The sequence below is a fragment of the Amborella trichopoda genome, chromosome 9 (genome assembly GCF_054954075.1).
Source record: "Amborella trichopoda isolate Santa Cruz 75 chromosome 9, AtrichopodaSantaCruz75HAP2 v2.0, whole genome shotgun sequence".
NCBI lineage: Eukaryota > Viridiplantae > Streptophyta > Magnoliopsida > Amborellales > Amborellaceae > Amborella > Amborella trichopoda.
The window spans coordinates 51,880,863-51,896,483 of NC_142344.1; the positions used below are offsets into that span (position 1 = coordinate 51,880,863).

Genomic DNA, 15,621 nt, shown 5'->3' on the forward strand with positions numbered 1-15,621 from the left:
ATAAATATGCGTGCCCCGAATAAATATGTGATATGTTTTATAAATATGTGATATGTTTTATATTGTGATAACATAATTTTTTTTAGGATTTGTTGAAAGTTTAGAGTCCTCAAATCAAGTCTCTAACGCACGCAGGTGAATCATTGGGAGTGGTAGGGGCCTTTTCTAGCTCTCCCCTTATCTCCTCTCTAAACCCTACGTCGTATTCTTCGTGTTCAATCTACGTGAATTCCGGCCCTGAAATGTTGTGATGAAAGGGTGCTCCCCATCAACACGATGCTTGGATTCTCGACCGTCGATGGCTTCATGGAGGGTAATCTTCTATCCTCACGTACTATTTTTATATCCATCTAAACAAGTGGATTCATGGAGAGGAAAAGTTGATATGAGTTCATTTTTCTAGGGTTTTTGTCATCACAGTTCGTTATTTATGAAAAATTGGGTGAATTTTCAGTGAATGAAAGCATTGCTGAGATGATAAAGCAACTGGCTAATGAGCCCTCTATTGGGCTCTTCTTTGTGCAACAACACACCCACAATGCAGTCCCCTTTATGATCAACATTAAGGTACCGGATACTCGTTTGTGTACAAAATTATATCGAATTCTGTTTAGTTTCTGGTTATCACAGACTTTGTATTTATTGTTTATTGAGTGTGTCTGAGAAAGTTGTTGGCATTGGTGATGAGTTTTCTCTTTTGTTTTCCAGTGAGTCCCTTGATGAATATATGCATACTCATTTTTATGATGTCGAATCTGCCTCTACAGTTTCAGGCCATGGTAGCATAAATTTTGCACTGATGAACATAACTTATTGTTCTCTCTCTTTTATTGTTTCTACACTGCGCTCTAATTACTGTTTTCTTTTCTTTCTTTTTTTGAAGAAGAAATTAACTCTTGCTTTAAAGGTCTAGTTAGTGGGCACATCCTGCCAAATGGGCAGAAACTGTTTCTCCGCAAAAGTATTCAAGAGGCTTCTGTTGATTCTACTACTAAAAGAGAAAATATGGGGCTTGTGACGAATCTGAAATTAAAATGAAAATCTCCCTAAATACAAATCAAAACAGCTCTAGGGCATTTGTTGATTTCCAAATCTGAAAATTTTCTGTCAAATTTTCAAACTGTTATTTTCCTAATTACAGTGAGGAATTGTCAGTTGCTGACTGAGGGTGTTTAATATTTTAGTGCTGAACTGCAATTGGGACAGTTTCCAAAAATAAAATAGAAAAAAGAAAGAAAGAAAGATGCATTTGGGTGTTCTTTGTATCCATTGGATTGTTTGAGTGTCCTTTTTCAAAGCACATTTGTATCTGGGATCTTCCTCTTTAAGCATATGCATGCACATATGCACAGGGATTGCATGTATACAACCGATATATCCTTTACTTGGCATCTCTCAACTTCCTTTCACATGAGAATATAAGAGGTATGCAAGGACCCACTTCGATGAATCAACATGAAAACTACAGTCCACAAAAGGTATTAGGAAAAAATGATAAGCAGAAGCTTTTCTTCTTGATTCCTCATAAGTAGTAGTCCATTGCTTCATTAAATTGAGGATTTGATCTTCAATGAGACTATGACCATTGTTTGTTGAGTCACTTCCATTGCTTGAATATCAATGGAAGTCAAAGAATCACAAATCTGAATTGATTTTTCACTTTGCAATGAGGAATCTTGTCTCTCTTTCTAGTTTCTCCAATGCAGATCTCAAAGTTATCAGCAAATTGTTTGCTAGCACCTTTGTGGTTTGCATTAGTGGTTGAAACCTGGCTAGCTGACCTAGAATCATCCAAGTCGGCTTGGACTCGAGGGCGTTCCCTGTCCCCGATGGTCCCAAATGAGGGAGTCATTGGGTTGTCCAAAACTAGGTGGTTCACTATAGTGAATTGTGCAGTTCACATTTGGAACTCGGACTATTCTTGAGTTCGGTTTTTATCATGAGCCTATAGTTTCATTTTTCTTGATTTTTTATGGGACTTTCAGGCTATAAAGTTCTCATGCATGTATATTGATAATGCTAAAAATGCAGAATATATATTTTTTAATTTTTAAATGACTTGTAAAAACAAAATCGGAACATATAGACACATACATACATATTTCGTTTTTAAAAAAAAACATACATATATACATACATACATACATACATAAATACACACATACATGCATACATTCATACATGCATGCGTGTATGCATACGTGTGTGTGTATATAATGGTTATTTAAGGCTACACTCTAAAAGTGAATTTAGAATTTCCTACTCTAAATTTTTTTGACCACAAAGTGCCCTTCCAAACTAGAAATTGCAATAGCAAGAACGTGTTTGGAAATTTGAAAAGAGACGTATTTGTAATTTTAAATTGCTTCTGAATTCAAACATTATTAAAAAAGTTAGAGATATCCTTTTAAATTTGAAATTGAATTTTGGAGGGATTTTGGAATGAAGAAGGTACCCGTCATAAAATACATGAACTATATATAGTCAAAAGTAATTTTGGAATATAAAAGAGCACTTTGTGGTAGTAGGCAATTCTATATAAAATAGCACTTTGTGGCAGTAGGAAATTTTAAGTTCACCACTAGAGTAGTGTAGCCTAGAATAACCCATGTATATATCAACTCTCCCAAGAGCTCCCAACATTGGGAGCTTCAGCCATGGGTTGATCCTAGGCAACCGATCGCCCCCACTCCCAACAACTATGGGGGAAGTTATCCAATAAGCATGATAGCACTAACCCATGAGCACTGAAAGAGCAAAACCCCAGAAAAACAATAATGAGGAGGCATTATCCAGTGGCCAATGTGCCAAAAGCCCCATAAAACCAACATACATACAAAATAATTAAAAAAATGTGAAAAACAGAGTGGGGTACCATAATTACCTTCTTAAGCTTGTGAAAAATCCTCAAAATCGTAAATCTGGGAGAAATGGAAGCATCACGACGGCACTGGTGTGAGGGATTTGAAGCAAAGCAGCAGCCTTAATTCATCGAGAGACCTGAAGCTTCGTGTTAAGCTCTGGAAGGTGCTTTTCAGTGGAGTCATGGGGGTGTTTGGGTTGGTTTCTTATTGATGAATTTTCTCTCTGAGAATGGACTTAGATCAATCATATTGCTTGAATCATTTTAGAGAGAAACAATGCAACATATAGAGGTTTGGCCTAGATAGAGAAAGTTCAAATTCCGTGTAGAGGGTTTGGGTTCTTTTTTTTTGTCCCCTAGAAGGGGTGGGTGGGGGGGAGGGGGAGGGAGAGAGAGAGAGAGAGAGAGAGAGAGAGAGAGAGAGAGAGAGAGCAGGGGAGTTTTAGGATGCGCTCATCCTTTCTGCCTTCTTTCGACCTTTGCAAAAAACGAGCCCAGCTTGTTCTGCTGGGGGGTTGAGGTTTGGGGCCAATTTGTTAGTGAGAAAGATAGCAATCGTAGAAATCAAATAGTCCCTTTGTAATAGGGTCACTTTGAGGTTGGTAAATTTTCAATAGGCTCAAATTGCAATTTGGGCCGAAAATAAAATGGTGCAGAGATGTGGATAATGTAAAGGTAAATGATCTTCATGTTGGATAAAAGGAGGTGAAGAACTCGCAAGAAATCCCATATCTTGGTAAACGATGTCTCTAGACTGTGTAGTGCAGAGAGCCCAAGGTTTCTCCTGAACGATTGTGAACTATTTTATTTTTCTTTGTATTTACCTTTGGCCATGTCTCTAGACTGTGTTGTGCAGAGAGCCCAAGGTTTCTCCTGAACGATTGTGAACTATTTTACTTTTCTTTGTATTTACCCATGGCCATGAAACCCAAATTTATAGAGAGATGGGAGGAGGCCGTTCTCCAATGTCCGGCGTTCTTTCCTGGAATCTCTGAGAAGTGGCCCTCAATATCTGAGAGATAAGGGAGTTATCCACTATCCATTAGAAAATAGGTTTTCTCTCTCAAAAAATCTTTTAAAGATAAATAGTAATTAATATAAATAAATAAAATAGATGGTATGTGTGAGGTGGAGGGCTAATTACCAGACATAGATGCATCAACATCTCTCACTTGTTCATGAGGGCCGAATACATTCATATATCTTAAAGTCTGTGCTGCTTAGCTGTTTTAATGAGCTTATCCTTGTCATGAGGTTTTTCACACTAGTGCGGTTATACATTTCATGTGCAAAAATCACATAGTCTTGTCATGGGGTTTTTCACGCTAATGAGACTTTTCTAATCATGACCAAGACACCGCAAAATACCCCCCCTTTTGGGAGTCCCTAACAGCTTAAGTTCAATGTTGACGACATTGAAAAATACTATCCCTTTCCACTCATGTCCAAGATACTGAAAAATACATCTTATGAATCCAGACGGCATAAGTTGTAGCAATGCTACAAGCAATATACTCGGCTTCTATAGTATACTGAGCTACACGATCTTGTTTTTTGCTTTACCAAGAAACACATCCAACTCCAAAGATGATTACATGTCCTGAGGTTGATTTTCTATCATTTGGGTCTTCTGCAAAGTTTGCATCAGAGTACCAAATTCTCTAAATTATCAACTTCGAAGTATAATTTGTAGTTTTTAGTTTTTTCTAAATATACATGATTATCTTTTTTACGGCTGGCCAATGAGCCATCCCAGGATTATCTGAAATCTACTTACAAGACCATATGCATGACTCAAATGCAGCTTGCAGCTTGAGCATATGGAATTCCTTCTATTTCAGCTTTGTCATTATCACTTGATGGACACATTTTCTTTGACAATTTCAAGTCTTTACGAATGGGTCGACATGCTTATAATTTCTATCTTAAACTCTTTAAAACGCTTTCCAAGTACTTTTTTTGAGATAAGCATAAGAGTCTTGAACTTCTATCTCTTCTTATCTTAATGCCTAGTACATATGAGGCTTCCCCATATCTTTCATCTCAAAGTGGGAACTTAGCCAATATTTAGTATGGTTAATCATACCAATGTCATTGCTTGCTAGCAGAATATCATCTACTTATAAATATAAAATAACAAAATTGCTCCCACTATTCCAAACATATACACAATGATCTAACCTATTGGCTACATAACTAATTTCAATGATTGCATTATGAAAAGTGAACTATCGCTGCCTAGAAGACTGTTTTAGACCATATAAAGATTTCTTAAGTTTATATACTTTGTTTTCTTGGCCTTTGATTACATATCCTTTTGGTTGTTTCATTTATATGTCATCATTTATTTATCTATTCAAGAAAGCTATGTTAACATCCATTTGAAGTAATTCTAAATCATAATATGCAACCAATGCTAGGATGATCCTAATGGATGTAAACTTAGCTACTAGAGAATAGGTCTCTACATAATTTATACCCTTCTTCTGGGTAAATCTTTTAACCCATGGCCGCAAGAACCGGGGGGGGGGGGGGGGACTTTTGTGGACCCGCTCCATGATCCTAGAGATCAGAGAATTGAGGAACTTGAATGACAAGTTCAACAGCTAACCAAACAATTCACAAACCTCAATAATGGGCAAGATGATGATCTTTCAGCCCAAGAGGATCTTGAATACAACTCTTTTCACCATTGCGTTTTGCGTGTGGAGTTGAGTGATGAGGATAGCATCCAGAGACCTAGACGTGGGGTGCATCACTCTAGGGATGTCGATTTGAAGGTAGAGATACCCGATTTTGACGGTAAGCCTCAACTCCAGGAGTTTATAGATTGGTTAAATACAATAGAAAGGGTTTTTGATTAGGAGGTACCTGAAAATAAATAGGTAAAAATTATTGCTATATAATTGAAAAAGGTTACCTCGGCATGGTGGGGACAACTTAGGGTTGGAAGAGATAGGATGAGAAAGTCCAAAATTAATACATGGGAGAAGATGAAAAAGAAATCAAAAGAAAAAAAACCTGCCTGAAAATTATTTGCAGTCCCTTTATCACTAGATGAATGATCTTCGTTAGGGAGAAAGGAGTGTAGAGGAGTATACCGATGAATTTTGTTAGTTGATGGCCTGTAGTGATGTGGTTAAAAGGGAAGAATAGTCCCTAGCTTGCTATGCTGGTGGGTTAAGATCGTCTATATTCGATGTAGCTTTACAATAGTATTGGACCTTAGATGAGGCTTACAACCTCGCAGTTAAGGTTGAAGCTCAGCTGAGGCGTCCATCATCCAGGTGGGCTGTAGGCCAGGGTAGCTTAAGTGGTTGTGGAAGTGAATTTAAGGGAAAAGGTGGAAATTTAGTGGCTAGACAATCCTCACAGCTTGTTGGTCTATCCAAACCGCAGGAGACCAAACCGCAGGAAATTGTGGGTGTTGGGGCTACTTCTAGTCACTCAAACTGCCCAAACAGCAGCATCATAAAATGCTTAAAGTGTTCGGGGATTGATCATGTCTCTTCTCAGTGCTCGAATAAAAAAATTGTGGCCCTTGCTGAGAAATTTTTCAAGGAGGACAACATACTATTTTTGATGGGGACCCTGTTTATGATGAAGAGCCTGAGGGAGAAGATCCTGAAGTAACCTTTAATGACCATGGGGAGGCTTTGGTGATCCGGCACGGCATGGTGACACCCAAGGTAGTAGATGAGGCAGATTGGTTGCGCACTAATATTTTACAAACTCGATTCATGACCTACGGGAAGGTTTGCAATTTTATTATTGATGGGGGTAGCTGTGAAAATATTGTTTCTCAAGGGATGGTAGACAAGCTAAAGTTGAAGACATAGAGCCATCTAAACCATACAAGATAGCTTGGTTCAAAAAGGGAAATGAGATAACAGTTTCTAAGCGTGGTCTAGTTTCTTTTTCTATTGGAAAGCATTATAAAGATGAGGTGTGGGCTGATTTTGTGCCTATGGATGTGTGTTATTTATTATTGGGTAGACCATGATAGTATGATAGAAGTACCATACATGATGGTTTTAAAAACTTATTCCTGTCAAAGATGGGGTAAAAGTGGTTTTAGGTCCATCTAAGAAGGAAAGTGCATCCAAATCAGATGAAGGGTGTGCTAGCCACGTTTCTTTGACAGAGTTTATGGGGGCATTGGAAGAGTCGAGGATGTTGTTTGTAGTGGTCGAAGTGGCGGAGCAGCCTATTAGTTCGGTACCACCACGGTTACAGCCCTTAATGAGGGACTATAGTGATGTCATTTCGGTTCCACCACGGTTAGAGCCCTTAGTGAGGGATTATAGTGATGTCATTCCGGATGAGCTGCTTGAGGGGTTACCACTTATGAGGGACATCCAACATCACATAGACCTCATATTTGGGTGTAGCCTACCGAGCAAGGCCACATATAGAATGAGCCCAAAGGAGCATGATGAGTTGCAGAGGCAAGTCATAGAGCTTGTTTAGAAGGGGTTCATCCGAGAGAGCATGAGCCCTTGTGCTGACCCGGTCTTGTTACGCCTAAAAAGGATGGGACTCATGCATGTGTGTGAATAGTAGGGCCGTTAATAAGATTACGATCAAGTACCACTTTCCAATTTCGCGCCTAGATGATATATTAGATATCTTGGTTGGTGTTACTGTGTTTTTGAAGATAGATTTGAGGAGTGGGTATCATCACATCTGTATTCGACTTGGAGATGAGTGGAAGACTGCATTCAAAATTCGAGAGGGCCTTTATGAGTGGTTGGTGATGTCATTTGGCCTCTCCAACGTGCCCAATACTTTTATGAGGATGATGAATCAAGTGTTTAAGCCTTTTATTGGGAAATTCGTAGTGGTATACTTTGATGATATTCGATACTTTTATGAGGGTGATGAATCAAGTGTTCAAGCCTTTTATTGGGAAATTCGTAGTGGTATACTTTGATGATATTCTAGTGTGCAACATTGGTGAGCAGGCACATATGGAGCACTTACGGTTGGTGTTTGACTTACCTACGGGAACAATAGTTGTATGTCTTAAAACCGCGAATTCATGATAGGTAGCCTTATCTTCCTTGGTTATGTTGTTTCAGCTGGGGGAATTAAGGTTGACCAAAGGAAGTAGCAGTTATCAGGGATTGGCCTATCCCTACTACAGTGGATGATGTTCACAGTTTTCATGGGTTGGCTACTTTCTATAGGAGGTTTATCAAAGGCTTTAGTTCAATCATATTAACTATCACAGATTGTTTGAAAAAGGGGGGGTTTGTATGTAATGATGAAGCCGAGAAAAGTTTTTAGTTGGTGAAGCAAAAGACGACTGAGGCACCCGTGTTAGTTCTTCCAGAATTTGATAAAGTCTTAGGGTTGGATTGTGATGCTTCGCATGTTGGAATTGGTGCAATGTCGAGCCAAGAAGGTCGCCCTATTGCCTCCTTCAATGAGAAGTTGAATGACACCTGCCAACGGTATTTTACTTATGATGTAGAGTTTTATACTATCATTGAAGCCTTAAGGCATTGGCGGCATTACTTAATTTAGAGGGAATTTATTTTGTTTTTAGATCATGAATCATTGAAATATATTAACGCGGCAACGTAAACTAAATCAACAACATGCTTGATGGGTAGCCTATTTACATAAGGCTACCCATCGAGCATAAGGCAGTCAGAACAAAGTGGCAGATGCTTTGAGTAGAAGGGCGACTCTATTAACTACCATGATGACTGCTATTATGGGGTTCGAGTTCATGAATGATTTTTATGCAGATGATGATGACTTCGGGGACATATGGGACTAGTGTTCCATTGGAGTCAGTGGGGATTTTCTTATTCAAGATGAATTTCTCTTTAAAGGAAATTGTCTTTGTATTTTTGCATGTTCCCTTACAGAAACCTTATTAACAGAGCTTTATGGGGGAGGTCCTGGTGGACATTTTGGTCGAGACAATACGATAGTACTAGTGGAGTCTAAGTACTACTGGCCAAAATTGAAGAGAGGTATTGTGTGGTTTGTTGAGAGGTGTCGGACGTGTCAACTGGCTAAGGGGGAATGACTGAATACCGGGTTTTATTCTCCACTTCCTATTCCTAATGCACCTCGGGAGGATGTTAACATGGATTTCATGCTTCGACTTCCACGAACTCAAAGAGGTATGGATTTTATGTTCATGGTGGTGGATGGATTCTCAAAAATGGCTCATTGTATACCTTGCAAAAAGACTCTAGATGTCACACATGTTGCTAACTTGTACTTCAAAGAGGTGGTGAGGTTCATGGTGTTCCAAAACAATAACTTCAGATCGGGATACGAAGTTTCTCAATGGAAGAAATTGGGCATTCGGTTGCAGTTTAGTAGTGCTTATCATCCGCAGACAGATGGCCAGATTGAAGTGGTAAACTATAGCCTTGACAATCTTTTGAGAAGTATTGTGAGGGAAAAGAAGAAACTGTGGGACCTAGCAAAAAGAAGAAACTGTGGGACCTAGCACTGCCTCAATCTGAGTTTGCTTATAACAGTGTTTGCAATAGATCTACTGGTAAGAGTTCGTTCGAGGTGGTATATGGGAAAACCCTACTCATTCACTTGACTTGGTTCTTGTCCAGGCCAATGGGGAGGTTCATGCTACTGTTGAGGGCTTGGTTGATCAGATGAAAGGAGTGCATGAACAAGTACGTTGTTCCTGCACTAAATAGAAGGAGCTAAATAGAAGGAAGCCAACACAACTAAATAGAAGGAAGCACCGGACAAGCATCGTTGTTTCAAGGAGTTTAATGTGGGAGATTGAGTAATGATGTATCTCAGGAAGGAACAACATCCTATGGGAAAATACAGCGCGCTGAATATTTGCAAGGTAGGACCATTCAAGATTTCGAAGAAGATGAGCAGCAATGCCTACAAGATCGCTTTGCCTTCACATATGGAGACTTTGGACATCTTCAACATTGTTGATCTATCAGATATCATGGTACGGAGATGTATGAAGATGAAGATGCAAACTCGAGGGCGAGTTCTCCTCAACTCGGGGAGAATGACGATGGTGCTCAGAGCAGACCGAGTAGCCACGAGTATCTTCTTTGGGAGCGATTGATTCCTCCTAATTTCGCTCATATTTGAAGGATGAAAACCCTAGGAGGGCTTCCAAGAAGAATAAGAAGAGCAATAAATAGTTTGAATGTTTTTTTGTAGTTTTTGAAGCTGTTTCAGTTTATTTATTTATTTGTTTCATTGCTGGCTCAATTAGGGATTTTTAGACATTTTAATTAAAGTTCTAGAATTTAATTTTATGTTATACGTAAGTTAGGACCTTTTGGTCAGAAGTTAAATTGTATGGACAAATATTTTTCAAAACAATAAATTTTCAAGGGTGTGGATGGGCTGGATGGGCTGGAAAGGCATTCACATATTCCTCTTTTCAGAAAAAAAGACTTTTGGTCTTTGAAAAAAAAAGAAGCCTGGCTTCAGCCCTAGGTGAGAGGAAGCCTTAAGGTTTCTCTAAAATTGCATGCGTCAAGGTGTTTTCTTGTTGATTTCTACTGTTTCTGCAAGTTCTTTACATCACTTTTTCAGTCTAAGAAACCCTACACTGAAGAAATTTAGAACCATATACGACATTTCATTCCATTAGGATATACTATGCCATGTGTTGCTAGTTGCTATAGCAGTAGAATGTTAATCTCAAGCTTTGAATTGTTGAAAGACGTCTAGCAGAATTTTTTTTTTCTGTTAATATAATTTAACTAACTTGCAATTTTATCAGAGAAGGAAAAAGGCAATTTTGAGAAAACTCATCAAATAAGACGATGAGATATGATTATCATGAGCTGCACATCTTCAAAAGGCAGCTCTTCACTCCGTCAAATTCTGCTGCCCTCTTCTTCATCACTTGCCGTTGTTTGTGGTTGATGTCTCACAATGCATTGGCCATAACATTGCAATATCTTTTTGCAAATATCAGGATTCTCCCACTTGAACTGTTCATGATTTGATACTATCCCGAAAGAAACAATGTCTGATTCTGTGTGTGTACACGTCTGGGAAGTTCATGACACAAAAATGAGGATACTAGACCTTTTTGAGGATTGAAAGAGATTTTAAGATAAGAGATTTTATGGGCATCTTAGATTAAGTCATAAGAGTCATTTGAATTGGTGATTCTGATGTTTCTTCTAGATTGCACTTGCATGTTTATGCCATTTTTCTGATGCATCTTGGGGCTTCTAGTGTTGCCTTTCTCATGATTATTTTGTCATTCTTGTAGGATAAAGTGGTGGAGAAGACTCGTGAAACAATCTTGCACACCGAAGATCTGGAGGATTCGGTCAGGCATGTAAGTTCAATGAAACAATGTGGCCCACTTATTGCTGAGCAGATGAACTCAGAAATCAAGAAATCCCTCATGTTGATGTCCTCTTTGCAGCAGCAGAAAAGGTAATGATTGCTTTTTAGTGATGTGGATAAGGGATTGTTTTATAGATTCAGGACTAATTGAAAGATAGGCTACTGGTGAAAGGTACTAATGTTGTGAGGTCAGTTCCCCCATTCTTACACGCTTAGCGGAACACTCTCTTGCAAATTGTTCAATATAAAAGAAATGGCCACCTGATTTCTTTCTTTTCTTTTCTAATGTAAAACACGGGCTGGGAATGTCACTACCCGCAAGAGGTATTTCCTTTTCTATTGTAAATCACAAGCTGGGACTGTAGTTTTCAATACCCTACCTACTGTAAAAGTTGCTAGCTAAAGGTGGTTCATTGACCACCAATACAATCTCTAACTATATTGGATCTTTACCATGTAAAAAATTTTATCCTCTGACGCGCAAAGTAAATGTTATCAGATTATCAGAATGATATGAATTACCAGAAACCTGAGAGTGTGGAATCTTCCTTCTACGCAGCGTTTTCATGGATAAAGCTGAGATAATCATATTTTTGCCAAATGGTTTGTATGTTTCATTTAGCTCGGCTTGCTTTGAGTAGTTGCCTTGCATGCTCTTCAACAGTCTTTTGCAGAAAATATTATTTGGCCGTACTTTTAGAAAAAAGAGAATTATCTAGTCTCATGGAGAACCAAGGGATTGTTTAATGCATCACTCCTTGATTTGAACAACATGTGTATATTCCAATATTGTCATGAGATTTTTTAATTCTTTTGAACTCAAGATTTTTCTTAAAAGTTTCAATTGTTAAATCAGATCATTCAGCCAAATCTAACTTATCTATCTCTCTATACCCCAAAACTGCATTCAAGTGCGAAATCTGAATCTTGGAACTCAACATAACTGGATGCATTGTTTTCACTATGGAGAAACTTGAATCTCACTAACCTGCCATTTACCAACTCAGTGCAATACCACAAAGTGGTTCATGGGGACCAGCAGTCTTCGGTTCAGGTCCATCCAAGATTAGAGACAAACTACATAGCAGCTCAGTTAAAAGGAGCAGTGGCACATCCGACAATACCAAGGTCACAGGTTCTAGTAACTATTTCTCAACAATTCTTAGCTCTGCAAAACAAAGAGCAGTGGGTCTTAGATGGCCTCAACTTGATGCTTCTCTACACAGAGGAGCAATGACAGAGAATCAGGACTTAAGCTCTACAAACGAGCAACTGGTTGGGTCAATGGGTTTAGAGAATGTAGAAATGGAGAATGAGGAGCTTCCCATATCCAGTAACACTGAAGATGAAATTGAGGCGTTGAGAGTTGGCAGTAAAGAGACAGGTGGGATCTCTGTGGCCCCTGTTTTGGAGGGGGTAACTGAGAACTATGAGAAGTTTAAGACGGAACAGAATGCAAAGTTAGAGAAGTGGCTCATGGAGGCTTCCGAGGATCGAGATATTGGTGTTGTGAGTAAGACGAGTGAGAAGGGTGAGATGGAGGGCACATCGGGCTAAGGGTGTTTGATGTTGTATTTCTATTTTCATTATTTTTAAATTGTGTGAATATGCTTCCCCCCTCCCCCCCACCCTAAAGGAAAAAAAAGAAAAAGTTTCCCAAAAAAATTGTAACAATATGTGTTCATTGGTTTATTACGTGTGAGCTTAACCACATTATCTATCCTTGCAGGTAAGTGTTAGGCTGGATATGTGATTCATTCTTTTTTCATATGTGCATTAATTTGGGAAGACACTTTCCAGAGATGCTTAAGGTACCAAACACACCAACCCAGCCCCCAACCCCTGAAAAAAAAAAGAGACAAAAAGGACAGTGGTTCACATGGAAAGTAAAAAAAAAGTTGATATGAAAGTTTCAGATCCAATTTAGAATCTCAAATGAGTATTTTCAAAATAATTTTAATTTTTGAGTTCTTAGCACTTAGATATGATCATTTGACCTTTTAAAAATTCAACTTTGTTAAGTATTAGTACGTTCTTTTTTTTTATGGCATGATGGAATGTTCTACTTTCGGTAAGTTAGAAGTTTCATACATTGTAGCTGCACTCTCGCGCTTACCATTCATTTGGCTCCAGGTCTAGAATGATCTCTTACCATGCAACAGAACATGATTCCTCACTAGAATCTGACCCACAACAAGAAAACTCACTCAATTCTGAACCACAACATGATAATTCATTGGAAATCTCTCTAGAAACCAATCTAGACTATCCATTTTAGAGAAATGGTTTGTTTCATATTTCATTTCGTACTGCATAACTGGGCAAGTGAAAATCCAGTTTCTCTGTTTCTTGTTTCTGGGGTAAGTAGAAGACTAAGTTTCATGAACCAGCTATCAAGATGAAAAACTACAGCCGGTCTCTCAAGAGCCAAACGTCCTTGCTTATGACGATTTTGGGGCAACTTTTTAATCTCTTTGCATGGATTTTTCCGTTAGGCGAATTTTATTAAAGGATTGTATATGATGAGATCATTTACTTTTTATACAAGGTGGTTACAATTATATACAACCATCCGATGTGAAATTTGATAGCTTAGGTGTTACAAAGTTCAAGAAACTTTTCTTTTAAATTTGAGCTTGGTCAATAGAATAAATACAGCCATTTAATTTCACATCCAATGGTCAAAATTAATTGTGATCCCTATGTACCAAAGATTAATCATCCCATTGTATACTTTTCTTTTTATTAATTGATGCAAATGTGATTACCATGCTTGAAGTTGTAGATGTTAACAAAGGTAAAAGTTATGGTTTCAGCCATTAATGGAAGGGCTCGTGTGGGGAAGATTTTGCAGTATAAGGTAAAAGGGTTCGTGTGGGGAAGATTTTGCAGTTTAAGGTAAATGTTAGAATTGCTTGGGTAGATTGAAGTAGTACAAATTACTTATCTATAGAGGTTTAAGTTTGGAGAGAGAGGCAAGAGAGGTTTAAGTTTGGAGAGAGAGGCAAGAGAATCTCTTGCTGTCTCTCTTACCACGCAACCAACAGTTTATACCAGTGTTTAGAAATGACTCGGCTAAGGTACTAGGGCCCTGGCCGAGAGAGGCAAGAGAATCTCTTGTTATCTCTCTTACTGTGTAACCAAACGATTTATGACAGTGCTTAGAAAATGACTTGGCCAAGGTACTTGGGCCTTGGTCGAGACCCTGGCCGAGAGAGGCAAGAGAATCTCTTGTTATCTCTCTTACTGTGTAACCAAACAATTTATAACAGTGCTTAGAAAATGACTTGGCCAAGGTACTTGGGCCTTGGTCGAGACAAGTTACTCGGGCAAGTTCGAGTAACTTGTTTGAGTTTAGCTCAGGTTTTTTTAAAGAAAAATATGATATATAATACGAGTGCACTTTCATCAACTAAGTAACAAATTGGTATGCTGATTAATCACCCATTGTGTAAATGGACATCTTATAGCTGGGGCGGGGGAGGGGGTGAGGCCGGGGGCGGGGCCGGGGGAGGGGGAGGGGGTAGGGGCGGGGCGGGTGGGGAGACTAAGGAGAAAGGCTTTCTAGCACACTTAGTTTAAATTTGAGGTATTAATATAAGGAAAAAGTTTATATAAGTTTGCAAAAACATAGAGTTATAGATGCACCTAAAAAATTCATCAGGAAAGGTTTTAATTTTGAAAAGCTCTCTAATTGATCATCTCAACATTGAAATGCATGAATATAAAAATAAAAAAAAAGATTTCGAGTCTCAAAAATAGTGCATCTTACAACACGACTGTCCATTTTTAAGATTTTCATATGTTTATAGATTTACTTCATTTTAAGCATTTTTGGAGTTTAAATATTTATAATTAGAGATAAAAATAGATATTCAAATGATCCTATGAATTTTTTACACTAGAATTACATGTTTTGATAAAATTTAAAAGTGCGCCTTAATTGGATTGTTTACTGTTGCAACCTTATTGAAACCACACCCTTAATATATAATTAAAATTAAACTAAAGCATATGTACAATCTACTTGCCTGAAACTTGTATTACCCATAGGGCAAAGCCAAGTTACTTGGCCAAGCCCGAGTGGCCTCGACCGAGTCTCAGAACACAGGTTTATAAACCAATAAAATTAAATAGCAAGGTTCCTAGATTCATGGTTTATAAAATAAAATAGCTTGGTTCTTGGATTCAACTCAAATCTTATTTTTTTGGGTTAAATCTTGTAACAAAACTGGCGGAGTTTTACTGGACGACATAATCCCCTATTGAGTATACATTAGAGGGAGAGAGAGAGAGAGATTGTGAAGATGGAGTCTAATCGACGCGATTGAGAGCCTTGGAGGCCCAATGATGATTGTAATAAACCGATCAGGCATTGGTTGGCATGTAGCCATCTATTGATAGCCATGGATGGTTGAAGAAACACATTA

The 15,621-nt window shown here is 38.4% G+C and overlaps 1 protein-coding gene across 2 annotated transcripts; it reads left to right on the forward strand.

Annotated features, from left to right (window-relative positions):
• The first annotated feature begins 130 nt into the window (after positions 1-130).
• On the forward strand, positions 131-12,797 carry LOC18441605 (MEF2BNB-like protein). 2 transcript variants are annotated; one of them, XM_006851834.4, is made up of 4 exons: positions 131-313; positions 455-567; positions 11,112-11,281; positions 12,199-12,797. In XM_006851834.4, exons 1-4 carry the CDS (start codon positions 277-279, stop codon positions 12,746-12,748), a joined length of 870 nt encoding a protein of 289 aa, XP_006851896.2. In that variant the 5' UTR covers positions 131-276; the 3' UTR covers positions 12,749-12,797. The 2 variants fall into 2 exon arrangements, with proteins under 2 accessions (XP_006851896.2, XP_088702020.1); XM_088845894.1 differs by lacking the exon at positions 12,199-12,797 and adding an exon at positions 11,691-11,792.
• Positions 12,798-15,621: the final 2,824 nt, after the last annotated feature.